This window comes from Capricornis sumatraensis, chromosome 19 (assembly GCF_032405125.1).
Source record: "Capricornis sumatraensis isolate serow.1 chromosome 19, serow.2, whole genome shotgun sequence".
In the NCBI taxonomy this organism is placed as follows: domain Eukaryota; kingdom Metazoa; phylum Chordata; class Mammalia; order Artiodactyla; family Bovidae; genus Capricornis; species Capricornis sumatraensis.
The window spans coordinates 27,367,844-27,395,236 of NC_091087.1; the positions used below are offsets into that span (position 1 = coordinate 27,367,844).

General features: G+C 54.9%; 1 protein-coding gene and 1 pseudogene across 1 annotated transcript; one reads left to right on the forward strand and one right to left on the reverse strand.

The window, feature by feature from the left end:
- Nucleotides 1-8,889, reverse strand: part of LOC138094933 (large ribosomal subunit protein eL30 pseudogene) — a 56,982-nt pseudogene extending 48,093 nt beyond the window's left edge.
- On the forward strand, nucleotides 566-27,393 carry SEMA4B (semaphorin 4B). The gene is made up of 13 exons (XM_068991042.1): nucleotides 566-693; nucleotides 15,845-16,008; nucleotides 16,212-16,274; nucleotides 18,282-18,380; nucleotides 19,047-19,158; nucleotides 19,378-19,491; nucleotides 19,634-19,785; nucleotides 21,382-21,532; nucleotides 22,789-22,999; nucleotides 23,086-23,201; nucleotides 23,420-23,586; nucleotides 25,459-25,538; nucleotides 25,810-27,393. Exons 2-13 carry the CDS (start codon nucleotides 15,920-15,922, stop codon nucleotides 26,550-26,552), a joined length of 2,097 nt encoding a protein of 698 aa, XP_068847143.1. The 5' UTR covers nucleotides 566-693; nucleotides 15,845-15,919; the 3' UTR covers nucleotides 26,553-27,393.

Here is a 27,393-nt window from a genome sequence, read left to right on the forward strand (position 1 = left end):
GCTGAGGGTCTCCGTGGAGCCGGAAGGGGCCGGGGCGGCGGTGGGAGGGTCTGAGAGGTAGGGGCGGGGAACCAGGGGTCTGCTTTCCTCCGCGCCCCCGCGCTCCCGCGGCCTCTGCTGCTGCTAATAGCCCGGCTTGGCTCCTGCCTGGCGCGCACCGAACTAGGTGCACCCCCGCTGGCGCCCCTGGAGCCTCCAGCGCCCAGGAAGGAGGAAGGGGAAAGGGGCAGGTCGGGCCAGGAGCAGAGCCGAGAGGGGCTGGACCAGCCGGTCAACTTCCTCCTTCGGCCCCTCCCTGCTGCGCTCGCGGGCGAGCTTCGATCGAGCGGCGCCGGCGGAGGACCGCGGTGCCGGGGAGGGGGTAGGCGGAGGGGCGAGCGTGTGCGCAGCCCACGTGACCCCACTTCCCACCCTGCTCCAGCCCCCCAGGTCCGGAGGCGGGGGCGGCCGATCCACTCCGGGGCTGGACTTCGGGGCGGGGCTGCGGCCCGCGAGTGCTGGAGAGCCACCTGAGCCGAGCCCGGAGGACGCCGTCGCTCCCCGCGGTCCGAGTCCGGCGCGCCGCGATGGGCCGGGGGAGCCGAGCGTCCGCCCCGCTGGGCACGCTGCCGCTGCTGCTGCTGCTGCTGCCGCTGCTGCTGCTACCGCCGTCTCCGTCTCGGGCGCTCACCGCTCGGATCAGCCTGCCGCTCGGTGAGTGCTGGGCGACCCCGCGGAGGACGCGGGCGCGGGTCTGGGGGAGGGGAGGGGCCGGAGAAGTGGCTCTGGCGGAGGTGGCGGTGACAAAGGAAAGGGGAAGGGAGGGGTCTGCCGGAGGCTTGGGGTCCCTGAGGAGCCCTCCTCCTCCCGGCACGCTGCTGGGAGGGAGGGAGGGGGGAGAGGGGAGCTGTGGAGCCGCAGGTCTCTTTCTTCCGTTCTTTTAATGGGCTGGGAGGGGGTCTTTGGGCCGCTGCTTCGCCCCCTGGTACGGCGCCCGTTCGGCGGTGACGCCACCCCCATGTCCCCCACCCCCGGCGCTGGCTGCCCGCTGGTCCGCCTGTACATCTGCTTGTCTTTGACGCTGACCAGAGCCAGCCGCGGTGCCGCCCCCGGAGGGCGGCGTGGGGTGGAGGGGCCCTTGATGCCATCCGGTAAACACTGGGGTTCTGGTGTTACAGCAAGTCAGAGCAGGACTCGGGAACCGCGGCGGGTGCCGCATTTTCCCTCCGCCTCTTCACTCTAGCGGGCCGGCTCAGCCTGCACCCCCTGCCCAGACGTGGTGGGATAGCCCCAGGGGCTGGAAGCCACCGAAGGACCCCCTTCCCGGAGTCACCCGCGAGCACCATCCTCCTTGGCCAGGTGCCCTGTCTGGTGCTCACATCTGCTTCTGTGGCCCCCTCCCTCCCCGCCCTCCACTCTTGGCGATCCTTACTTCCCCTGGTCCTTACTTCCCCTTTCGTCTGGTTGCTGTTCCAACTCTTTGAAATCAGAGGCACCTGGATTCCAATCCCATTTCTGCTACTGAGCAAGTGAGTCCTTTCTTCCCGTGCCCCTGTTTGCTCATCCATAAAATGGGCACTGTCATTGGATTTTTTGCAAGACTTATCTTGGAGATTTCATGAGACTAGGCAACATATATCGGTGCCCAACAGATGTTGTTTCTCCAAGCTGTTCAACTTGTTGGTTGTCATACTGAGTGAATTAGAATAAAGGATGTATAGAATAGAGTTTACAAACCAAAACTGTACCAGGCTTCCTAGTTTTTACAGCGTCTCCACTTCTAAAAGCATTTCATTTACTAGGATTTCCCTGGTTGTCCAGTGGGTAAGACTCAGAGTTTCCAGTGCAGGGGGTGCGGTTCAATCCCTGGTCAGGGAAGTAAGATCCCACATGCCTTTCAGTGTGGCCAGAAATTAAAAAAAATAATTAAAAAAAAGCATTCCATTTACAATAAGAAAGAGGAGCCGAATCGGTCCTTAAAGTAAGTCCGGGCCACTGGGGAAACTCTGTCTGAAACATGGCAGGATAGTACTGAGATGATGCCCTGGGTTCAAATCCTGCCTCTGCCACTAGGTAACCATGTGACCTTGAGCAAGCTGCTTAACCTCTTTGCGGCTTCATTTCCTCATCTGTAAAACAGGGGTAATGATAACACCCACCTCAGAATTGAGAGGATTAAATCAGCTTGTTTGAAAAGTCCTTAGGACAGGGCTTGATACATAAAACCCGCTCCGTCAGTGTTAGCTGTCATTATTGCCACGTGTCAGCATGGGCTTCGACACATCCTGCCCAGAGCCGGGTTGATCCTGCCCCCGAGTTGGGGGGGCGGCAGTGCTGGGGCGTTGGTTTGACTACAGCCCGCTGAGCGCTCCAGCTGGGTGCCTGAGGCTCACAGGTGCATCCGGACCCAGGCCTGCTGCCTCGCTGCTCTCACGCTTGTGGCTGCTACTCCCTTTCCCCTCAGACTCTCTCAGCTTTGCGAGATGGTGAGCTGAGGAGGGCCGCAAAGGCTCTGATGGGCTACTTCCGGCCCTGGGAAAGCTGGGGCGGCTCAGGGGGGTGTGTCAGCTGTAGCAGGTATTGTGTCCACCTCTGAAGCTGGCCGGGGACCACTCATAGAATGGTTGACAGAGAAGGGAAGGAGAGGCAGACAGGGGAGCTGTGAGGAGGAACTGAGAGGGCCTGCTTCCTGAGAGCGGCTGGAACACTTGGTTGTTAACTACCCACACCGAAGGCCTGGCCCACTCCCACACATCCGGCGCCGTGGCCAGGCCGTAGTGCAGGCTTGTGTCACACGCCAGCACCCCTTGCACAGGTCAGTTTGGTGCTGTGGTGTGGAGGTCTGTGTACCCCTACAAGTCGTGTGGTAAAATCCTAACCGCCTAAGAGAAGACACTCGGGCTCGCCTGTGAGGACTGTGCAGGTGCGTGCGTTTGCTGAGGCACAGAGGTGGCCAGCTGAGGGGCCGAGGGCCTGAGAAGCCATTCGTAGACTCTGCTTTCAAAGCTGTGGAGCCTCGAGAAAGAGACTTTCCACTGTGTGCTTGAAGCTGAGTCTATGCACAGGGGTCCTCTTTTTCTTTTTTTCTTTTAATTAGTTTGTTTAATAGGCTGCACCAGGTCTCAGCTGCAGCATGCGGGGGTCTTCAGTCTTTGCTGTGGCATGTAAGGTTTCCTGACCAGGTAGGGAACCCAGACCCCCAGCGTTGGGAGCATGTAGTCTTAGCCCCCGGGCCACCTGGGCAGTCCCACCAAAGCCTGGCATCGTTTAGCAGTACCTGAGTGCATGAGTGTGAGTATCCACACTTTGCTGAGCTGCACTGCACCCAGAGTGTTCGTCTCCCAGGCTTCGTTCCAGGTCCTGAATCCCCATTGCCCCGCTTCCGTCTACATGCAGGTCCTCCCAGCTGCTGGGAGCCCCAGAGGGGAATGCCCTGGGGACTGAGCGGGTGCACCCTCAGAGTGTGGCCTGAAGCGGCTTCCTGTCTCATCCCTGGGGGCTCGTTAGATATTCCTGGCAGTGAGCCCATGCTGGGCAGGCCTGTGGTGACCTTGGGATGTTGGGCTTGAAGCCCCAGGCCCCTCCCTCATGGAGAACACACCCTTCCTCCTACCACCTGCCCTCCTATTCTGAATTCCTACCGAAACTCCCCAAAGGCCCCGGGTGCCTAGGGCGAATGGCCTGTGTCTGTGGTTTAAAGCAGAATCCTTAGAAGTCTGCACCCTTTGTATGGAGCCCTCGTTGCTGTTGATCAATAGCAAATGCCTCCGGCCATCAGAAGGGGGTGCCCCACTTGTGGTCTCACCCAGTGAACAGGAGGTGGGGAAGGAGGACTGGGGGCTCCAGGGTCAGCTCAGGCAGCAGAGGCCTCAAGGGGAAGTCTCTTGTCCGTGTGAAAGGAATGCTTCAAAGAAGAGTGTGACTGTGTGGTCAGGAGAGAGGCTTTGCAGGGGTCAGGAACAGGAGAGATGCGGACTGGAAACAGGGCCCCGGGTGTGCAGTGCCGTCCAGCCTGGCCATGTGGGCAGAAACAAAACAACCTGCTCCTCTGCTTGTGAAAATCACATTGGGTCCCCTTATTTGGGCAATTAAAGGAGCTATGAATCTCCACCACCACCCTCCCCAGTCGCCTCAGAAGTGCCTGGCTGGAAAACTCTGGACACAGTGTTTCCAATCTAGATTGCACAGAAACCCATAAGCCTGCAAACTTCAGTCAACAAAACCCCATTGAGCAGAGAGGACATTGCATTGGCCTGAATCAGCTATTTGTCCCCTGACCCCAAGCGGGCACCCGAGGTCGTGGCTGCCCTGAGAAGTCCCATGCAAGCCGCTTTCTTTCTTTCTTTTTGGCCAGGCCACTTGGCTTCTGGGACCCTTACTTCCCTGACCAGGAATCGAACCCAGGCCCTCGGCAATGAGAGCATAGAGTCCTAACCACTGTACCACCAGGGAATTCCCCAAGGCGCTTTCAACGTTTTTTCCTGGCTGGTTCCTGGCCTCCCTCCTTGAAGTGGCCTCAACTTGAAGGCAAACATTTGTCTTCAGCTCTGCCTGGCGGGCTGGCGTCTCTGTGGCCCCACAGTTGCAGCTCGGCGCTGAGGGGCCACGGAGACGCCGAGCTGCAACTGTGGGGCTAACAGCCAACCGCACAACCTGCGGCCAGCACCTGCCTCCCGCAGGCCCGATTTCACATTGACAAGATGGGAATAATAATAGCAGCACCCACCTCTCTTGGTTCTGAGAGGATTACGTGAAAAAATGTATGTAAAGTGTTTGGCCTGGTGCCTGGCACGTGCTCCGTCTCCAGTAAAAGGCAGTGGCTTCTGTTCTCTGTGGTGGTAATCTCTGCCCGCCTTCCTGGGTGAGATTATTTGCATCAGTTTGGTCGATAGAGTCTGAGCACTGGCTGTCTGCAGGCCCTGTGTTTGCTGCTAAGATGATCTGGCCTGGGAATGAAATAGTGCAGACCCCCTACCTTCCCTGGGGGTAGGAGAACAAGCAAGTCCATCCTTTCCACACACCTTCCCCCACCACTGCCCTAGGGCTGATCGGAGGCCATCCCTCAGGGTCCTGCTTAACTCAGTCCACTTTTCAAGTGCTCCTGGTTCAACTCTTTCAAAGTCCTCCTCTGCCCTAAAACCTGGTCTGCCTGGGGCTGGACCACACCTGTCCCTCCTCCCTGCCCCTCACTGCTTCCACTCTGCCCTCTGAATAACCCATATTTGTCTGGGTGTTGAAATGCCCGTGTGCCAGCCCAGCAAAAAACAAACAAACAAAAACTCCGAGGTTGCGTAACTTGGGCCACAGCTGGATACACCTTCATGTTCATCCCCCAACATGGAAGGAGGGGATGGCACGGGGCCTGGAGAAAAAGCTGGACTCAGGGCATGTCTGTCACTCTTTCCTTTGTCCGCTTCTAAGGACATATAAGCCCACTCCCCCATCCCTGGGTGCTTAGGATTGGAAGAGCAGCTTCTGATGTGGTCCTTGAATAAGTAATAGGTTGTATGTTTCCATCTGGTGAAAAAACTACTGAGGTCACTGCTTGGATTGGGCAAAGGAGCCAACTGATGCCCTGATGGCCCAGCGATGGTCGGAAATAGGGTACACTCAGCAGACTCCTAGAGGATTCCCAGGCGGTGCTGGTGGTGAAGAACCTACCTGCCAATGCAGGAGACGTGGATTTGATCCCTGGATCAGAAAGATCCCCTGGAGGAGGGCATGGCAACCCACTCCAGTATTCTTGCCTGGAGAATCCTGTGTACAGAGGAGTCTGGCGGGCTACAGTCCACAGGGTTGCAAAGAGTCAGACATGACTGAGGTGACTTAGCAAGCAAGCCAGGAGCAGATTTGGCCAGGAATGTGGTTCCCTGGAGACTGGGGCAAATGTCTCAGCCAGATGTTTGTGCAACAGGTTAGAGCCAGCTTGGAGATAGATCTTTGTCTGGCCTCCAGGTGTTTTAGAAAAATTTTATTTAGTCAGCAGTATTTAAAACTCAGGAAATTTTCTGTAAAAATCCAGATTTCCAACTCTTCTGAAGACCTGTTGAGACTTGGTCCTTGTTCCACTGAGCAGTGAGGGTCTGGGTGAAGCAGCAGCTACCCCTTCAGAGGGGTGTCTGCCTGTAGGAGGCTGCACCCCAATCTGTCCCCCTTGTCCCCCTTCCTAGTGGGCTTCAAGGTGGCCAGGGGCAAAGATGAGGACTTGGAAGGGGGGGCATGGGTAAGGCCGATCCTAATTGTTGGTGGCCCCTAATCTGGGGGCTTGTCACTTCCATGGACTGCATTTTTTTTTTTTTTTTTTTTGGTCTTCTCAGCAGCACTGCAAAGGGGCTCCCTCCCAGAAAAGGAAGGTTATCTTGTCTGGCTGATCAGTGATAAAAGTCAGGACTCACACACACGTCTTCTGACTCGTTTCTAGTCTGTGGCCTTCCCTGCCTCTCTGCAGTGCTTTTAGTTGTCATGCTTCCCTCTGGACCCTGGGGTCCCAGGACTGAGCTTTTGGGGAGGCCACAGGGAGAGGCTCTGCTCCTCAGACACACTCTCGAGAACGTGAGGCTTCAGGACCTCTGGACTGCCCCTTTTGAATCTGATGTCCATCCCTGGCCCAGAGCACCCCAGACTGGGACTTGGGACTCTGTGAACCGTTCATTCAATCAACAAATGTTTATTTAACAACTCCTTGGAACTCACCTGGTCAGGTGATACAGATACTGGATACAAATAATAAGATAGCTTTTTTTTTTTTAAGGGCCACTTTGTTTTTATTTATTTGTTTCTTTGGGTGTGCTAGGTCCTTGTTGTGGCATGAGGGCTGTCTCGTTGTGGCACATGGGCTGGGTTACCCTGCCGCCTGTGGAGTCTTTCCGGACCAGGGATCGAACCCAAGTCCCCTGCATTGCAAGGCGGATTCTCAGCCACTGGACCACCAGGGAAGTCCCAGTAAGACAGTTCTGATCCTCAAGGATCCAAGCTTGGTGAGGGAGACAAGCACCAGAGGCCCATCCTCGACAGACAGTGTGGCCAGTGCACGGCCGAAGTGTGAACAGGAAGTGATGGGTGCACAGAGAAGGGTCCTTGCCCAGCCAGGGATTCAGGAAGGCCTCCTGGAGGAGGTGAAACCGGGCTGAGTCTCAGAGGATGAGTAGGAGTTAGTCAAAAGGAAGAGCGTTCCAGGTAGGGGGACTGCCTGGGTGAAGGCTGGGGAGGAGAAATAGGACCCTGAGTTGCAGTTAGCTCTCCTGAAATGGGAGGAGGACGTGGCATGAACTGGTGAGTTAGGGGCTGAGGTTCTGGATCATAGGACAGTGACAGTTCCCAGCAGCAGGGCAAGGGGCAAGGGCCAGCTGGCAGCTGCCCCAGTGGCCCAGGTGAGAGAGGGTGACGGCCAGTGTAGGACTGAAGTAGTGGGGATGGTGAAGGGAACAGACCTTGATGGCATTGAGGAGGGCACTTGTCCGGATGCGACCGTGGACCTGGTGTCCATAGTGAGAGAAAGGGAGACAGGAAGCGCACCCCCTGGCTTTCCAGCCTGGTGAGCCATGCCCCACAGACACACAAGATCCCAAGTCAAGGAGTGGTCCAGGAAGGGGCAGAGGCGGGAAGGCGCCCATGGAGGGTCTCCGCATCATGGGGTCTGGCTTGCACTGGGTGAGAGCCTGGGGAGTCACCAGGGTCCAGGACATTGAAACAGAATGAATGTGTGGCCCAAGGCCCAAAGGCCCAACCCCAGGGAACAAGAAGGCTCAAGAGCAGGAAGGCTGGAGAGGCTGGAGGTGATCCGTAACACTGACTTTGGAGCCAGTGGCCCAAGTTCGAATCCCAGCTCCACCAGTCTTCCTAACTGCGTTACTGAGGGCATGTCAGTTCACGTGCGCTTTGGTTCTCTCCCCTGCAAAAAGCGGATGGTAATTCCTACCTCATAGCAACCCAGCCAGGATGCCCAGCAGCAGCCCTTTTATTTAGAGTGCTGAGTCAGAGCTTGAAGGATGTGGCCCAGGAGGAGGATGAAGGAGACATGAGGAGACCCCCCCCGGCCCCCCCAGCCAAGGCCAGCGTGGCAGACGCTCAGGGACCCCCGCCAGGCCCTGCCTCTTGGCGCCAGGGTTTGGCAGGGAGGCGATGCCCAGGCCCTGTGAGCGTGGGGCTGGTTAAGGCCTGACTCCGGTCAGGGAGTGAGTGGGAGGTGAGGAGTGGAGACGGCTCTGGGTGGCTCTTCTCAGGAGTTGGTCTGAGAAGGCGAGGAGGGAAGCACACAAGCTTCTGGGATGAGAGATGGAGGTTGATGACCCAGGACTTGGTTTCTGAGGAGATGGGGGGCACCGGGGTGAACAGTGGGAAGTTGAGGCTGTTTATGCCTGAAAGCCCCAGCTTCCTGAGAAAAGGGGAGGCCTCTGAGAGGAGGAGCGTGGGGGTACGGGCCTCAGCAGAGATGGGACAGCCCGCCCTTTAAGCAGAGGGCTGCAGGAGCTGACCTTGGTCCTGGGTGGGATGGGTGGGGGTGAGGCTCCCGAGACAGTGGCTGCTCATGACAGGTCCTGGGTTAAGACTCTGCTGGCCAGATGAACACAGGAGAGGGTGTCTGTAAAGGGCTGGGGGGCCGCCTGGGGGTGGCAGGAGCACTTGGCCGGCTTGGAGCAGCAGCGAGCCAGGAGCCAGGCTTTTCCTGAGTGTGCCCGCCCCTTCCAGGCTGGGTTCCCTCGATTTTCTTTCTGCCTTTCTCGGTGACTTCAGTCCGTAGGAAGCACTTCCGGCACATAGCCCCCTTCCCCCACCACGAGTGACCCTTCCCTGTCTGGTCTGAGGACTCTGCCCTGGCACCGGGGTGGTGACAGCAGAGTTGGCACGCCGCCTGCTGCCCGTCGGGCTGCCCTGCGCGGTGCTGGGCGGTGTGAAAGGAGGGCACGACATGGTGCTGAGTCAGCGCTCCTGGCCAGGAGGGCGGTGCTCCGGCTGGCGCAGGTGGGTCCAAGGGTCCCTCCCGTGTGACTCCCTGCGGAAGAGGTGCTCCAGCAGAGCCTCTCGCGGGGGCTCTCTTGTCTAGGGCCCAGACAGACCCCTCTCTGGGGACCTTGGGATTCAAGCTGACGGGCAGCCAGCCGCCCCCAACCCCCCCACACCCCTGGCCCGCTGGGGGCAACTTCCAGACTCTGACTCCACAGGGAAGCTGATGTCTCTGGCTCAGTCCTGCTGGGGCCTGTGGAGGGCGGACTGCTGAGGCCAGGTCAGCATCCGCTGTGGCGCCCCCCCACCCCCAGCCACAGTGCAGGGAAAGGTGGGGTGGGGCTCTGAGTCACGGGGGCCTGCCGCAGCCGCAGCGCCGGACTGGCAGGGTGGGGACTGCCCCGGGACCTGCTCCCGGCTCACCCCGGGCAGCTCCAGGCTTCCGGCTGAGTCAGGGCCCAGGGTAGGAACTCCAGTTGAGGCTGGGGGCTGAGCTGTCGCCCCATCACTTCCGGCTGAGAGCGCCAGTCCCCGAGGGTGTGGAAGTGGGGGCCCTGCAGGTAGCTCTGACAAGCCCAAGCTGCACTCCGCCCCCCAGGCCAGCCCCCATCTCGCCATCTTGGAGCCCTGGAGAAGCCACTGGCTTAGGCTGGCCCTAGGCTGGACGGGAAGGTTTCATCTCACCTGGGAGAACCGGCCACAGCTTCAGGCAGCCTGACCTTCTCTGCACTGGACTAACCCGCTGGGCAGAGGATGTGGAGGGCATCTGAGCAGCACAGGACACTTTCTGCCACACACAGGGCAGGGCAGACGCTAAGACTGACCCTGATGTGTGCCCCAGTGCTTGGGGAGCTGAGTGCGTAAACACCCTCCCCCCTTCAGTCACCTCTGCAGATGGCACCCCGGAGCAAACGCGCAAGCACGGACAAGCCCTGCAGTAGGGTGTATACACACACAGACACACCCACACACACACAGAGGCAAGCTCAGGCAGGAACCCCACTCAGAACACTGCTGAGTAGGAACCCGAGCGCACGCGCGTGCACACACGCACACACACACCACATGGGCCTGTGACCCCAGCCCCTGTATGAGCCCACGCCTTCTGCTTGGCCATGAGACCCTCGCTGGCTCGGCGCAGGCAGAGGTTAGAGGCGCCCAAGGTGAGGACCAGGGAAGCCCAACTCTTCCAAACAGCCCTGCTCCTCTGGCAGCTCTCTCCAGGCTGGATTTTCCTGCAGGGCTTTCTGATTTTGTTTTTGATCTTCTGGAGTGTTGATCATGCGCCAGACACCGTGCCAACACTGCGATAACGTGTGCAAAGTTGTTTTGAGCGAAGCTTTCAGTAAATGTGGGTTATTACGTGTATTACTATTTACATGTCTAATCTCATTTCTTGTAACTACCCTGAGAGGCAAGGTGCTATTATCCTCATTTCACAGATAAGGAGAACAGGGCGCCTAGATTTGAAGTGGCTGGTCCTAGTGGCACACAGACAGTAAGTGACAGAGGCAGGAGTTGAACCCAGGTCTCTTGAGTCTGTGCTATTTATTTATTTGGCAGTGCTGGGTTTCAGTTGCAGCATGTAGGAATCTAGTCCCCTGACCAGGGATCGAACCCAGGCCCCCTGCATTGGAAGCACGGAGTCTTAGCCACAGACCACCTGGGAAGTCCCTCTGAGTCTGTGCTTTTAACTTCTGGCTTGCTGACACTCCCAGCGGGCAACCGAGTCCCACTGACCGGCCCTGGTGAAGATCACAGGGTAAGAGGGATTGTGGATGGGCAGGACTTCAGGACACCGTGGCACTCTGAGTCTGAGAGATGTGGGGTGGAGGCAGCAAGGGGCAGGATCCCCAGAATGGGAATGTGTGTGAGGGGACCCCTCGCCTGCTTCTTCAAGGTGTTTTCTGTCCCGTGGCGGTTGCATTGACTCCCAGTGTGACCAAGGAGTCTTGGGGGCTCCTGAGCAGCTGGCGAGTTTGGACGGCGGGGCTGGACCAGGGCTGGGCAGCTGGCGCCTCAACTGCCCCTCCCACCTGGCTGTGACCCTTGGCAAGTCTCCCCGCCCCGCATGCCCCCAGGCCTGAGCGAGGCTGAGCTGCCACCTGGACTAAAGCTTATCTCTGACCTTTGGCATTCTTGTGTCTGGACAGGTTCCAAGAGCAGCCCCTGCCCAGGCTTAGGGGAACTGCCGCCTTGGTAGAAATGCGCCTCCTCTGTAGGCAGATAAGCCCTCACTGTCAGGAAACTGGAGGGCTGCGAAAGGATGAGGAGGGGCCTTCCCTGGTGGTCTACTGGTTAAGAATCTGCCTGCCAATGCAGGGGACATGGGTTCGATCCCTGGTCTGTAAAAATTCCACATGGCTCGGGGCAACTGAGCCTGTGCGCACAACTACTGAAGCCCGTGGGCTCTAGGAGCCTGTGCTCTGCAGCAAGAAATCTTGGTCTGTGAGAAGCCTGTGCATCGCAACTAAAGAATAGCCCCTCTCACTGCACCTGGAGAAAGCCCGCATGGCAGCGAAGACCCAGTGCAGCCAGAAACTAGCTAATTAAAAATAAACAAAAAATACTAAAATAAAAGACGAAGGACTGCAGTGGCCATTTGCTCTGGTCTCACTGACTGCTTGTGAGTCCGCTGTGAGTTTTCTTTTCATTATCCCCATTATGAGAAAACTCCAGTTCAGTGAGATGGCATCTACCCTGCCCTAAACATGGTGCTTCTCAAAGTGTGCTCTGTGAGCCTTCTACTTCAGAATCCCCTGGGAGCTCAAAAACTTGGACATTCTCAGGCCCCATCATGGGCCAGCATCATCAAGAATCTTCAGGGTCAGCTCATGGAGCTAGAGTTTAGGTCTTCCAGGTAGTTTTGCTGTACTTTGCAGACCCAAGAGTCCAGGGAGGAGATCTCCTGAGTTGGCCTTCCATCACACTTCTGTTTTTTTTTTTTTTTCCTTTAAAATTGGAGTATAGTTGATTTACAGTGTTGTTAATTTCTGCTGTACAACAAAGTCAATCAGCTATATGTATACATATACCCTTCCCTCTTGGACCTCCCACCTACCTCCAGTCCCACCCTTCTAAGTCATCACTGAGCACTGAGTTGGGCTCCTTGTGCCTTACAGCAGCTTCCCACTAGCTATCTGTTTTATACACGGTAGTGTATATATGTCAATCCCAATCTCCCAATTCATCCCACCACCCTGAGTTCAGTCATTTCAGCTCAGTAGTGTCCAACTCTTTGCCACCTCATGGCACGCCAGACTTCTCGGTCCATCACCAACTCCCGGAGCTTGCTCAAACTCATGTCCATCGAGTCGGTGATGCCATCCAACCATCTCATCCTCTGTCGTCCCCTTCCCTTCTTGCCTTCAATCTTTCCCAGCATCACGGTCTTTTCCAATGAGTCAGTTCTTTGCATCAGGTGGCCAGAGTATTGGAGCTTCAGCTTCAGCCCTTCCAATGAATTTTCAAGACTGATTTCCTTTAGGATTGACTGGTTTGATCTCCTTGCAGTCCAAGGAACTCTCGAGTCGTCTCCAACACCACAGTTCAAAAGCATGAATTCTTCGGCGCTCAGCTTTCTTTATAGTCCAACTCTCACATCCATACATGACTGCTGGAAAAACCATAGCCTTGACAAGATGGACCTTTGTTGGCACAGTAATGTCTCTGCTTTTTAATATGTTGTCTAGGTTGGTCATAGCTTTTCTTCCAAGGAGCAAGCGTCTTTTAATTTCATGGCTGCAGTCACCATCTGCAGTGATTTTGGAATCCAAGAAAATAGTCTGTTACTGTTTCCATTGTTCCCCATCTACCCACCACCCTACCCTCTGTCAACACATTTGTTTGCCTCTCTATTCCAGCCCTGCAAATAGGTACATCTGTACCATTTCTTCTAGACTCCACATGTATGTGTTAGTATGTTATATTTTTTTCTTTTCTTCACTCTGTATGACAGACTCTTGCTGTGGGGCTTTGTGTAAATTGCTTACTGATCCTGAATTTCAATTTCCTCATTTGTAACCTGGGGCTAGCAGCAGTTTCTATCTCACAGGACCATCGTGGGTACCCAGTGACTTAATAAGTACAACACGTTGACCCAACACTTGACTGGTGGCATCTGTGGTGGCCAAGCAGAGGGGTCTCTTGGTTGAGGGGAGGGGGAGGGGGATGGTTCTTCCCAGGGCAGAATGCAAAATGACCAGGCTGTTTGTTCCAAAAGGCTGACCAGGTCATCAGCTCAAAGTACAAGCAACATAATTGGGCTTCAATTATGTGTTGGGTTTTACGGTTGGGAAAAGTAGGGGGTTAGTGCTGGAAACTTTCCTTGGGCCTGCCAGCGTATCCTTTGTGTATGTGTGTATGTGCACTGCGCCAAGCAGCATGTGGAATCTTAGTTCCCTGACCAGGGATCGAACCCACACCCCCTGCATTGGGAACTCGAAGTCTTAACCACTGGACTACCAGAGAAGTCCCCCTTCCAGTGTGTAGAGTGCTAAGAGGAAGTGGTGAAGGGTTGGGAATTTGAGGCAAAAGACTTGGAATCTAGTGTGATTTCAATCTGGACGTAAGAGTTCAGAGAGGCCTTAACTTCTCCAGACCACAGCTGCCCTCTGTGGTTTCTGCAACAGAGTTCAGGCTCTGGACAGTGGGCAGGACTTTGCCCTGTGAGTTGCCAGTGCAGCCCGTGTTCCTGCTCTGGTTCCAGACTAACAGGCCTCCTAGCTGCAGATTCCCTCATAGATTCCCACACTGGTACCTTGTAATACTGCCTTCCCGCATCAGGAGACCTTGTGAGGAACAACAGCCTGGGGAACTCCATCATTCCTATTTGCTAGAGGGATTTCCCATTATATGTGCTGGGGAGTCCTAATGAAGGGCTTCCTTCAGCATGAACAGCCAGGTAAAAAGCCTGGCTCCCCCCAAAAAGGCTGTTATGTGTTCTTCTTCTTGAACAGTGAGGACAAGGTAACCTGATTTTCCTTTTCTCTTTGGCCACTGGGAGGCTCAACATTAAATGCAGAGCCCATGTCTGGTAGCTGCCTGAGGACCTTATGACCCATTGATGTGAACCCATCCTTCCTTTCTGGTTTAGATGCTTTCTTCAGATTTTTCTTCCCCCTCCGCTCTTGACTTTCAGCATTTATATTTCACTACCTTCTTTTCTTCATGTTTCCTTGCCCTTTGTGGAACCAGGCTGGGGGTATGTAAAAATGTTCACCCTGTAAACACACATGAAGCTGTCTTCACAAGTGTTTTGTTGGCATGGTGCTTTTTTTTTTTTTTTTTTTGCTTCCTCAGCTTCATGAAACTGTTAGCGTGATTGCAGTCCACTGGTCAGTTACGAGATGCTTGGGGTTGGGCACGGTGGCTGCTTTTTGCTTTGTTTTTCTTTTCTTATCAGCTGCTTAGAATTTTTTAAATGATTTCCCTCCAAATCCATTAGTCACTGAGAGCACAGGTGGTACCCTGGTGGATAGATGTGTGTGTCTATCTTCTTCTTCCTTTCCTTCTAATTTATTTCTTTAGCATTGCACAAGTATAACCTATAGAATCAAAAAAATGATAACAAATGCAAAGAGAAATAAATTACCTAGAATTCTACCAGGATACCACTTTTCAGTATTTTGTGATTCATCCTTCTTGACTTTTTTTTTTCTATGTTTATGTTTTTCCCACAAAAAAATAGAATCTAACTATGCATAGTGTTTTTTCATTTTCATTTAATAGTAGATAACTAGTATCTATCTTTGTTATTACATATCCTACAACAATGAAAGACACTTGAAATTTATATGATATATACATGCACATAGTATTTTTTTTTTTCTTTAAAGCATCGAAAGACTTATTGTCAAAAGCAGTAATTGCCTCAGTCTTCCCCAGCTGCAGGCAATTTTAATCAGTTAGACTTCTTGTTACAGAGTGGTTCCCTCCACTGAAATAAAATGTTTACTCCACGATTTCTTGGTTTATTGGATTTACTGACTTGCCCCTAAGAAAAGTAAAGGTTTCCGTCACCCTTCCCTACTTCCTCCAAACACTGTCTGCCTCTATATTTGGTTACCTCTGCAATTTAAAATGTAAGTAATATGCTTAGGCCTCAAGTGCTTGTTCTACAAACCATAATCTCTTGTGGCCCTTATTCTCAGAGGCCCTTCCTCTTAGAGGAAGATACGGAGACTGCGTTTTCCTTGATTTCCTTTCACTTCCCAGCATCACAGTGCTTGTCTGATGTATATTCAAGTTTCTGAGGTCAAGGTTATTAGCATTTATGTTCTGTTTAATAACCATAAATCGCCCGTGAGTGACCCGAAGCAGTGCTGGAAACTGAAGGCTGGCTCCCTGTGTCTGCATTCCTCTGTGACTCACGATCACTGCTGCCCATGGGAGTGGGCTGTGCTTACAAGTCCTTCTCTTTGGATCTAATGCCACTCAAAGGAGAATGTTAAAGAGACTTGCGTTTCTTACATTCTGTTAGATGCTCGAAATCCATCACTTTCTATTTCAGTTCACTTAAATATTTTGACCATGCCTTTCTTAGATAACTTGGCTTGTTTGTCCAGAGTTGCTAATACAACAGCATTTTACCAGCTGCATAGTATTCCAGCATAGAAAGTGTTGAGGTTTATTTTCACCCAGCCCCCTGTGGTTGGATTTGAGGTGATTTCAGTCTTTCATTAACATGAATGGCGCTGTAACTAATGTTCTTTGACGTTCATCACTGTGCGTTTGTTTCATACATAACGTTTGAGAATCCGGGAGTGCTGCCTCTCTTAAATCTGACTGCCAGTCCTCAGCCCCATGCACCCACTGCCTTGCTGATCTACCTTCAACCGCATCAGTCTGTTCTAGAGGTTGGTGTAAGAGCGTTCTCAGGGGAGGAGTGGCCCCCAGGTAATATCCATCATCCTCTCTCCAGGGTCTGAAAAGCGACCATTCCTCAGATTTGAAGCTGAAAATATCTTCAACTACACATCCCTCCTGCTGAGCAAGGATGGCAGGACTGTGTACGTGGGTGCTCGAGAGGCCCTCTTGGCACTCAACAGCAGCGTCAGCTTCCTGCCAGGCGGGAAGTACCAGGAGGTCAGATGATACTCGGGGCTAGGCTGGGTGGAGGGTGCTGGTGGGGTGGGGGGTGGAACTTCTGGGCCCCAGGATGATGCAAATGGGGGAGGGGCAAAGAAACGGGAGGCGGAGCCTCTGCTCCCAGGGGGAGGGGCAAAGAAACGGGAGGCGGAGCCTCTGCTCCTAGGTGCACACTGACCTTTCCCTTTCTGGTTCCCCAGCTGCTGTGGCCCGCAGATGCGGAGAGAAAGCAGCAGTGCAGTTTCAAGGGCAAGAACCCAGAGGTGAGCCAGCACCTGGAGGTGACCTGGGCTGAAGGAGGGCTGGAGGTGGTAGGTCTGGGCCCAGGATGGAGGCTGGAGGTAGGAGCAGATGCTGCCGGCTGTAGAGGAAAGGGCACGGGCTTCTGAGATGGCCAGACTCGGCTTTGTGTCTCGACCCTGCACTTATTATCTCTGTGATCTCGGACAAATTGATTTGCCTCTCCAAGCCTTAGTAAAATGGGGGTAAGGATGGCTGTCTCACTGGACTCACCACAAGGATTCAGTGAGCTAATACATATGGTAAGGGCCAAACAGACGTCAGCTTCCAGCAGGAGCAGTGATTGGGTGGGGGTGGGAGTCTGTCCCTTTGAGGATGGTGCTTGATGTGGCAGGCCTGACATATCCCAGCTTGGTTTTGGCCAGACCAATGAGTGGGGACCGGTCAGCCCAGAGTTCTTTGGGAAGACTCCCCACAATTCCCAGAGGCCTCCTGGTCCTGAGTGCAGCAGGGGGCAAAGGTGAAGGTAAAAGACCCCAGTCTTGGGGTCAAGACATAAGTTCAGGGAATTTCATGGGGTCCAGCGGTTAGGACTCCTAATCCCTGGTCTGGTAACTAAAATCCCATAAGCCAAGTGGCATGACCCCGCCCCCCAACACCAAATGTTTTTTTTAAGACACAGGTTCAAGTCCTGACTGCTTTTGATTTCTTTTATTCAACAGAAATGTGTTAAGTACTTACTCTGTGCCTGGGTGCTTTGAGACTCTGGTTATTATCGTTGTTGTTATTGTTGTTGAATCACAAAGTTGTGTCTGACTCTTTGCAACCCTCCGAACTGCTGCACACCAGGCTTCTCTGTCCGTCACTGTCTCCCTGAGTTTCCTCAAATTCATGTCCATTGAGACAGTGATAACATCCAACCATCTCATCCTCTTCGCCCCCTTCTCCTCTTGCCCTCAGTCTTCCCTAGCATCAGGGTCTTTTCCAGTGAATTGACTCTTCACATCAGGTGACCAAAGTATTGGAGCTTCAGCATCAGTCCTTTCAATGAATATTCAGGGTTGATTTCCTTTAGGATTGACTGGTTTGATCTCCTGATTATTATATCATTGTGAAAAAGAAGAAGTCAGTCTTGCTTTAAGGGTGGTCAGGTTACACTTCCTTTAGAAAGTGACATTGGAGCCAAGATTAGGAGGAGGGGTGAGGGGTTTGACGTGGAGAAAGAACAGGACTGTGGATGTCACTCTGAGTGAGGTATTTGGGGAACCACTGGCAGGCTGAGCAGCGCAGTGGCGTGGTCTAGTGTGGGTTTTCAGAAAGTCGCTCTAAGCACCGTGGTGGGGAGCGGGCTCCTGGAGGCAAGGATAGAGGGAGACCATTGAGGGGCGAAAGGGGATGGTGGCCCGGACCAGGGTTGGACCAACAAAGGGGGCGAGAAGTCTCGGTCAGATCCTGGACGTATCTTGAAGATGGAGCCACCAGGATTTCCTGATGGAAGAACCAGGGTGGAGGTGGTATAAGAGGGGAGTCGCAGATGCTGTGAGGTTTGAGGCCTGAGAAGATGGAGTTGGCATCTATGAAAGCGGGGAGACCCCGGAGGAGGGAGTTTTGGGGGAACAGTCAGAAGCTCAGGAGATGCCTGTTAGGATACCCTCTCAGAGGCAAGCTGCGAGTCTGGAGTCCAGGGTTCAGGGCTGTGTGTTTCCTCCTGTTCTGGGCTCAACTTCCTCACCAGGTGGGGATAAGACAGCTCAAAAGGGAGATGTTCTGTGCCTTCACCCCAGACTGAAGTGAAGTTTCCTAGTCACAGAGCTAGCTGAGTCCCAAGGTCCCCTCCTGCACACACACACACACACACACACACGCACGCACGCACGCACGCACGCGCACACGCACACGCACACGCACACACGCACGGTCCTCCATCTCCTCTGCTCCAGGAGGCGCTGCCCCTTGGGTCTGTTAGGGGGGGTGTTCAGAGGTGCCCCCTGGTGGCCTGTCTGTGCCTTACATCCTCCTCCTTCCTCCAGCGGGACTGTCAAAACTACGTCAAGATCCTCCTGCCACTCAACAGCAGCCACCTCATCGCCTGCGGCACGGAGGCCTTCAGCCCCGCTTGCACCTACATTGTGAGTGCCCTTCTGCACCCCAGGCCAGCCCCTGGCTGGCCCAGGAAGTAGCCCTCTTTCTGCCTCCAGGCAACTGGTCTGTATCACTGACCCCCGGTGAAGGGCAGGGCCCTGGTGGGAGGCTTCTGGGAGGCCAAGGGCCCTGAGAGCCCCGGGACCCTACCCCAGCCCTGATGGGCGGGTCTCCCTGCAGAATGTGGGGAGAGGACGGACCCATAGGATTCCCTGGGCACAAAGACCCTGGCTGACCCCACGATCACACCCTCTCACTTCCTCCAGCTCTCACTCAGTCCCCGCCAGCCCACCTCATCCACCCTCCTCATCACACGCACGCTCTTGTGTTTCTGCCCTTTGCACAGCTTTGCGGAGGGTGACATTTTCAGGGTGTGGGTCGGAGCAGCCAGGTTCTGAGTCAGACGTTCCTGGGTTTGAACCACATCACTGCCCTTTCCTGGCTCACGTTGCCTTTCTGAGCCTCTCCACTGCCCCGTAAGGCCAGCCACAGTGAGGGGTCATGGCGAGGCGCTGCGGGGACTGTGCCCCGGGGGCCAGGATGAGGAGGAGGCCCTCGGACTGCTGCCCTCGCTCTGAACACCTCCCTGCTCTTCCACCAAGCTCACTCACTCCCCGGTGTGGCCCTGACCTCCCCGCTCTGCTCCCCTGCAGGACGTGGAGAACTTCACGCTTGCACAGGACAGTCGAGGGAACATCCTCCTGGAAGATGGCAAGGGCCGTTGTCCTTTTGACCCCAATTTCAAGTCCACGGCCCTGGTGGTTGGTGAGTTGGGGGCGGGGCAGGCAGGGTGGCCCAGGTGGTCGGTGCCATGCTGGTGTCCAGGGGTGCAGTGACCCCGGACGGCTTTCTGTTTGGCTCTTAGTTCTTATTCCCTCCTCTGTCCTCCTCAAGCAAGAAAGGCCGCGCTCAGGTCACTGTGGGCCCTGAGCAGGAAGAGGCTGTGCCCAGGGCCCATTCTCATGGGAAATGTTCTCTTGGCAGATGGCGAGCTGTACACGGGAACAGTCAGCAGCTTCCAGGGGAATGACCCGACCATCTCCAGGAGCCAAAGCCCCCGCCCCATCAAGACTGAGACCTCCCTCAACTGGCTGCAAGGTGAAATCCTCCTGCCACCCACCCAGTGGGCAGTCCCCAGGCCCCAGGGCGGGGACCCTGTCTCCCCAGCAGGGCCAGAGAGCAGAGTCTTGCCTGTCTGGGATCACTGGGCTGATGGTGCTCCCCACCGGCCCCCCCACAGACCCAGCGTTTATGGCCTCAGCCTACATTCCCGAGAGCCTGGGCAGCTCGGAAGGGGACGATGACAAGATCTACTTCTTCTTCAGAGAGATTGGCCAGGAGTTGGAATTCTTTGAGAACACCATGGTGTCCCGCATCGCCCGTATCTGCAAGGTGAGGGGGCTGGGCCACCCCAGAGGTGGCCTTCTCCTGTCCTCCAGAAGGAACGGCTTGGCTCCTGGCATCTCTCTTTTTCTCTTGAATTTTTGGCTGAGCTACATCTTCACTGCTTCCCGGGCTCTTCTCTAGTTGCGATGAGCGGGAGCTTTTTCTCTAGTTGAGGTGCACGGGCTTCTCATTCTGGGGGTTCCTCTTGTTGCAGAACCCAGGCTGTACTCGCAGCTCAGTAATTGTGGTGCACGGGCTTAGTTGCCCTGTGACATGTGGGACCGTCCTGGACCAAGGATCAAATCCATGTCCCCTACTTTGGCTGGCAGATTCATAACCACTGAACCAGCAGAGACGTCTTCTTTTAAGTTAAAATGTCTGTTTTTTTCTTATTTAAAAGAAATGTGAAAACATAGCAAAGTACACACAAAAATCACAAGATAAAGAGGCAGCTTGGTATGGTGATTAAGAGTGTTGACGCTGGAGCCCAGCTGCCTGGGTTCAAACCCTGCAGGTCGTGTGATCTTGGGCAATTTCCTTGCTGAGAAATCTGTTTCAGTTCCTGCCTCTGTTCAGCATGTAGGGTGCTTGGAAATGTACTGAGCAACCACTAGGTGGTGACTGTCGGTGTTACAATCTCCTCCTTCCACAAGAAGTGACCACTGTTAACAATTTAGAATGTTCCTTGCTAACCTTTATTCTTTTGCCCATGTGTAAAGACTTACATATTTGTATTATGTAAAACCACATGCAAACAAAGAGATACTGTAATGCAACTCTTTAGCCTCCCTTTCTGCTCAGCAGTAAATCGTGATATCTTTTCATGTTTGTAGACAGAGTTCCCTTCATTCTTTTTTCTGGCTCCTTACAGTTAGGGGAGCACTGTCATTTACCTACCCAGCCTTCTGGCAAGGAGGAACTGAAGGCTGGCACTTCAAGTCTTTTTTTTTTTTTTAATTTATTGTTTATGTGAAATTTAGATCTAGCTGGAGGCATGCTCTCTCTCTATGTACGCACACGCACATGCGCACACGCGCGCACACACACACACACACACACACACACACACGCCATGGGATGCAACATGTGGGATCTTAGTTCCCTGATCAGGGATTGAACCAGCATTCCCTGCCCTGGAAGCATAGAGTCTTAACCACTGGACCACCAGGGAAGTCCCCTGTCTTCTTGATTTGAGATGAGCTCAGGCCTGGTGTTGTGTCTGTCGGGCCTTTCCTGGTGTCCATCTCAGTCACCGCTGGGAAGGGGAAGCAAGGAGCCGTCCCTGAGCCCAGCCCCTCTCCCCCTCATGCAGGGTGACGAAGGGGGCGGGCGCGTCCTGCAGCAGCGCTGGACGTCCTTCCTGAAGGCACAGCTGCTGTGCCTGCGGCCTGACGACGGCTTCCCGTTCAACATGCTACAGGACATGTTCACGCTGACGCCCCGACCCGAGGACTGGCTGGACACCCTCTTCTATGGGGTCTTCACATCCCAGTGGTGCGCCTCCCGGGACCTAGCTGGGAACGGGCCGGGTGAGGGGTGAGTGGCTGGCCTCACTGTGAGCCCCAAGGCTCCTGGGGCTCATTCAGCCAACTTCCTCGGTAGGAACGGGGGGACCACGAAGAGCTCTGCCGTCTGTGTCTTCACCATGAGGGACGTGCAGTCCACCTTCAACGGCTTCTACAAGGAGGTGAACCGCGAGACGCAGCAGTGGTACACAGTGACCCACCCAGTACCCTCACCCCGGCCGGGTGCGGTGAGTGCTGCTCCCTGCCGCAGGGCAGCGTGCTGGGAGCGTGGGTCCACACCCCGTGCTGGGCTGGCTTGCTTTCTCTAAGCCTGTCGTCTCATCTTGACAGTGGGGGCAGAACCCAGGGCTGCTTGTCTTTCCAAGTTCGACGTGACCGTGGATGTCAGGATGGCAGTGGGCTGGGCAGGGCTGTCCCATCAGAGTGCTGCCTGCAGCGTGCCTCTCTCCTACTCCACTGTGAGCTCCTTGTTGAGTGGCCGGCCGTGGGCAAATGGTCCTCTCTTCTTTCCTTCCAGCCTCATGGGCTCCTCACAAAGCAGACCTTGAGACAAGGATGTGGGTGCTGGCAGTTTCTAGGGGAGCTACTCCCCAGAAGCAGCAAAGAGGGGACAGGATTGTGGAGGGAGGGGCGGAGCCAAGAAAGCGGGGGTCTCAACGCTGCTGCTGCTGTGGGTGCCTGGAGCTGAGGCCCTGGGAGGCTATGTGGAGTACATCTCAGCGTTGTCCCCCTGGGGTGTTTGTTACCAACTGCTGGGCCTCAGTGATTGAGGGTCATTCTGGGATGTTAATTCCTGGAGCTGCTGCAGAGAATGCCCCTCGGCAGAGAGAATCAGGAACCTTTGTGCTGTTACTCAGTCATCTCCGACTCTGTGACCCCATGGACTGTAGCCTGCCAGACTCCTCTGTCCATGGGGATTCTCCAGGCAAGAATACTAGAGTGGGTTGCCATGCCCTCTTCCAGGGGATCTTCCCGACCCAAGGACTTGAACTGGGGTCTCCTGCATTGCAGGTGGATTCTTTAACCCCTGAGCTATCAGGGAAGCCCAGGAAGCCTCTGGCAATACGGCAGACTAACTGCAGGCACCCTGTGGCCCCTATGCTAGGACACCTTGCTCAGCCTGGGCTTCTTGAGAAAGGAACTCTCTCACTTCCTGCTGAAAGGATGCTACAGGAGCAGAAAGTGCGGTCATGCCCAGGGGATGGGGTGGGGGAAGGATGGGCAGGAAGGAGAGATGGTTGGTGGGCAGAGAGGAGGAAACCCTGGCAGCCAGGGCCCATGGCCCCACATCCTTGGACCTGCAGATAAGCATGTTGGCTCCACAGAACTGGAGAGCCATGCTGTGGCCTGGCTTCTGAGGGTGGGGGAATCCCTGCTGTCCCCTGGGGAGGCAGGGCTTGGCAATCCCGGCAGGATCTGTAGAACACCCATCCTGCTGGCCACCCCAATGCCACCCATCTCAAACCAATGCCTTCTCCTTCAGTGCATCACCAATAGTACCCGGGAGAGGAAGATCAGCTCGTCGCTGCAGCTCCCCGACCGTGTGCTGAACTTCCTCAAGGACCACTTCCTGATGGACGGACAGGTCCGCGGCCGCATGCTGCTGCTGCAGCCCCAGGCCCACTACCAGCGCGTGACTGTCCACCGTGTGCCAGCCCTGAACCGCGCCTACAATGTCCTCTTCCTGGGCACTGGTGCGTGCCCACCGCAGGCGGGCTGGGGGTCGAGGGGGCACGGGCAGCAGGCTCTTCACAGGGCCTTAGCAATGTCCCTATTGCAGGTGATGGCTGGGTGCACAAGGCGGTAAGCGTGGGCATCTCAGTGCACATCATCGAAAAGCTCCAGGTCTTCCCGGCAGGACAGCCCGTGCGGAACCTGCAACTGGACGCCGACAGAGTAAGTAGAGGAGGGAGTCCAGGCAGTGGGCTTGGGGTGCCCCACCCTCCTGCCCCAGCCAGGTGGAAAGATCCAGGCTCCTGGCATGCGCTGTTGGAATGTGGGGAGAGGGGCAGGTGCATGAGAAGCAGCTCCCAGGAGGTGGCTTTGTGGGGCACTGAAGCCGGGGATAGCTGTGGGAGCCGGGGCCTGCCTCCCATGCTACATGTCTCTTGCAGGGATTGCTGTACGCTGCCTCACACTCGAGCGTAGTCAAGGTGCCTGTGGCCAACTGCAGCCTGTACCAGAGCTGCAGGGACTGCCTCCTGGCCCGGGACCCCTATTGCGCTTGGAGCGGCTCGAGGTGTGCGTCCATCAGCCTCTACCAACCGGAGGTGGCCTCCAGGTAAGAGCTCATTCGGGCCCCTTCCGCTTGTCCCTCCTGGCGTACCCGCCTCCAAGTGTCTCTGCTTTAGACCCTTTGTGGAATCACCACACAGCCTCATTTGTGCCCGCTGTCTGGGCATCATTTTTTTTTAATAACTGTATTTATTTATTTTTGACTATGCTGGGTCTTTGTTGCTATGCGGGCGTTGTCCTGGTTGTGGCGAGTGGGGGCTGCTCTAACTGGTGCACAGGCTTCTCCTTGCAGTGGCTTCTCTTGCTGGGGAGCACGGGCTTCAGTAGCTGCAGCTCTCAGGCTCCAGAGCACAGGCTCAGGAGTTGTGGTGCACAGGTTGCTTCGCAGCAGGTGAGACGTTCCTGGACCAGGGATTGAACCCGTTATCTCCTGCGTCAGCAGGTGGATTCTTCACCACTGAGCCAGCCACCAGGGAAGCCCTGGGCATAATTATTAATCAGCTCCCTTCCTGACTCTCAAAAGAGTTGTAATTCAGACAGTAAATTATGTTTGCCTTACCCGTCTGTAAAGCAGGGACAGGATTTGGTAGTTAGTATGAAATGTCATAGCTGTGAAAAGATTTGCTGGAGAATGTGAATTGGCACGTGAATGTAGTTAAATAACAGAAAATAAGGGCTCCATAACAGTCCATTAACAGACCCATTAGACTTCCTGGTGGTCCAGTGGTTAGAACTCTGCTCTTCCACTGCAGGGGACGAGGGTTTATTCCCTGATCAGGAGACTAAGATCCCAAAAGTGACGTGGCCAAAAACAAACCAATTAAAAATTGTTTTCAAAATAACTTATTTTGTCTAAGAAAACTTAGACAGTAGAGATAAGCACAAACAAAATAAAAACTACCCAAATTTTACAACCTAGAGAGACTTAGATTTAATATATATACTCCCAGATTTTTCCACATATGTGTAATATAAACAAAAATACTTTTTTTGTTTAAACTTAAAAAAAAAAAAGATTGTTTGGCTGCAGTTGGTCTTTGATCTTTGTTGTGACGTGGGATCTAGCTTCCAGACCAGGGATCAAGCCCAGGCCCCCTGCATTGGAAGCTCAGGGTCTTAACCACTGCACCATGAGGGAAGTCCCAAATACATACATTTTAAGTAAAAATTGGATCTGTCCTATTTGTAGTGTCTGTATTTCACTCAAGGGTATACCTGTTTCCAGTTTTATATTTAAAAACATCACATGTGTGTGTGTACACATATGTATACCTGAAAGGACGTATTATTGAATGGGTAATTGCATTTTTTAAAATTATATTTTAGCTCCATAAAGTTTTGTTTTAATACTTATGTATGTATTTGGTTATTCCGAGTCTTAGTTGCAGCATGTGGGATCTAATACCCTGACCAGGGATGGAACCTGGGCTCCCTGCATTGGGAGCTCGGACTCTTAGCCACTGGACCACCAGGGAAGCCTCTGATTGTGACTTGTGTAATGTTTGGTTGAGTTTGTGCTTGGTTGAGTTCTGTATTTTCCAAAATTGTCAGTGCCTGTGTTTTGCTTTAAAAAAGACAGATATATGTTAATACGTACAGAGTTGGCTGCTCTTCCAGATGTTCTCTAGGGGCTCACTCTGCTTTTGTGATTAAGGAAGTATCATAGCAACTTTTAGATGAAGTAAATACTGTGTAGACAGAGGAGATGCCAGCTCTGTCTACAGAGCCTGTGGACTGGGGAATTGAGAAGGGAGGCCGCCTGCCTTTCACCCCTGCCTTGGTCCTGGTGGTCCCTGAGCCCTTCCCCAGGCCCACGTCTGCAGGGCTGTGTGACAGTGTGTACTGCACGGAGGAGGAGGGGGGCAGATGCAGGCTGGTGGGGTTTCCTGGCCCATCCCAGACTCTCTTTGGTCCCTAGGCCGTGGATCCAGGACATCGAGGGGGTCAATGCCAAGAACGTCTGCAGCCCTTCCAAGGCCCGGGCGTCTGTACCAAAAGGTAAGGTGCCCCACCAAAAGGTGGTGGAAAGGCAGGGGCCAAGTCTTCCTGGCAGGTTCCTGTAGCCACTGGTGGGCGTAAATGCCTTTCCTCACTTGCTCATCCCTCTGGCCCCAGAAGCAGTGTCCTGGCAAGTGAGACCCACAGTTCCCAAAGTCCCCAAGCTGCCGTTACAGCAACGAGGCGCACAGCCTGGAGGTGGGTGAGTGAGCCTGGGGCGAATGGAGACACCAGCCCCCCCTTGACTGGGAACTGCCTCTTCTGCCTGCAGGTGAGAAGCCCTGTGAGCAGGTTCATTTCCAGCCCCACACAGTGAACACCTTGGCCTGCCCCCTCCTGTCCAACCTGGCGACCCGGTTCTGGCTGCACAATGGGGCCCCCATCAACGCCTCGGCCTCCTTCCGCGTGCTGGCCACTGGGGACCTGCTGCTAGTGGGCAGCCAGCAGGAGCTGGGGCTGTTCCAGTGCTGGTCGCTGGAGGGAGGCATCCAGCAGCTGGAGGCCAGCTACTGCCCGAAGGTGGTGGAGGACAAGGTGGCCGGCAGTGCGGACCAGAGCGGCAGTGTGCCCGTCATCATCAACACATCTCGGGTGAGCGCACCGGTGGGCAGCCAGGCCAGCTGGCGCATGGACAAGTCATACTGGACGGAGTTCCTGGTGATGTGTGTGCTCTTTGTGTTCGCCGTGATGGTCCTCATCTTATTCTTCCTCCACCGGCATCGCGGTGGTATGAAGGTCTTCCTGAAGCAGGGGGAGTGTGCCAGCGTGCACCCCAAAACCCGCCCGGTGGTGCTGCCGCCTGAGACCCGGCCGCTCAACGGTGTGGGCCCTCCTGGCACCCCGCTTGACCACCAAGGCTACCAGGCCCTGTTGGACAGCTTCCTGAGGCCCCGCGTCTTCACGGAGTCAGAGAAGAGACCACTGAGTGTCCAGGACAGCTTTGTAGAGGTGTCCCCGGAGTGCCCCCGGCCTCGGGTCCGCCTGGGCTCTGAGATCCGGGACTCAGTAGTGTGAGAGCAGACTTCCGGAGGCAGCCTCCCTTTGGGGCCTCCGAGCGCTCAGAGCCAGTTGACTGGACCTCTGCTCCTCCTTGTGGAAGAAGCCTCGGTGTCCAGCCCTCAGGAGCGACAGAGCCCGCTGCCAAGTAGCAAGGCCCCCCACCCCGCTCCACCCCAGATGGCCATGTCCCTGTGGGTCCTGGCTGAAGATGGGGGCCTGCCCGAGTGAGCAGATGCTCTTTAAGTGAACTGAGCCCTTTGTTTAAACAGTCGAAAATGTGAAACAGGAAAAGAGAGACAAGATGACGCCACACATGTGGCCAGCCCAGTGCCCAGCTCCCAGCTTCCAGATTGGAAGGATGCATGCAAAGTGGCTGTGTGAGACAGAGCTGGAAATGGCGCACCAACTGGCCTCTTCCGCCTTCCCCTGCTGTCACAGCTGCCCCTGCTCACTGCAGAGACGGGGGCCAGCTTGGGCTCCAAGGGGTCCAGCCTTCTCAGCTGGCCAAGTCCTTGCAGCCATCATCCTGTCACCTCAGGGACCAGAGGGCCACACTGGCCCCGCAGCCCTCCCGAGGCCCTGGGCTCAGGCCCACCTCCTCCTGGACTTTTCCGGCCTGTATCAGGCTGCGGCCACATTAGAGTGACAGGGCAGCACCGGTCCAGAAGAGTCTATGTCGATGAACATCATCCCCCGGAATTCTAGGAAGAGACTGCTGCCTGCCTTCCTCCAGCCTACAAATCTGTGTCCCTTTTTCCCATACCTACCCTGGCCTTCAAACCCAGCCCCCAGTTCATCCCCACACCTGCAACCTCCACTCTTAAGGGACAGCTAAGCCCATGCATCACTGATAACT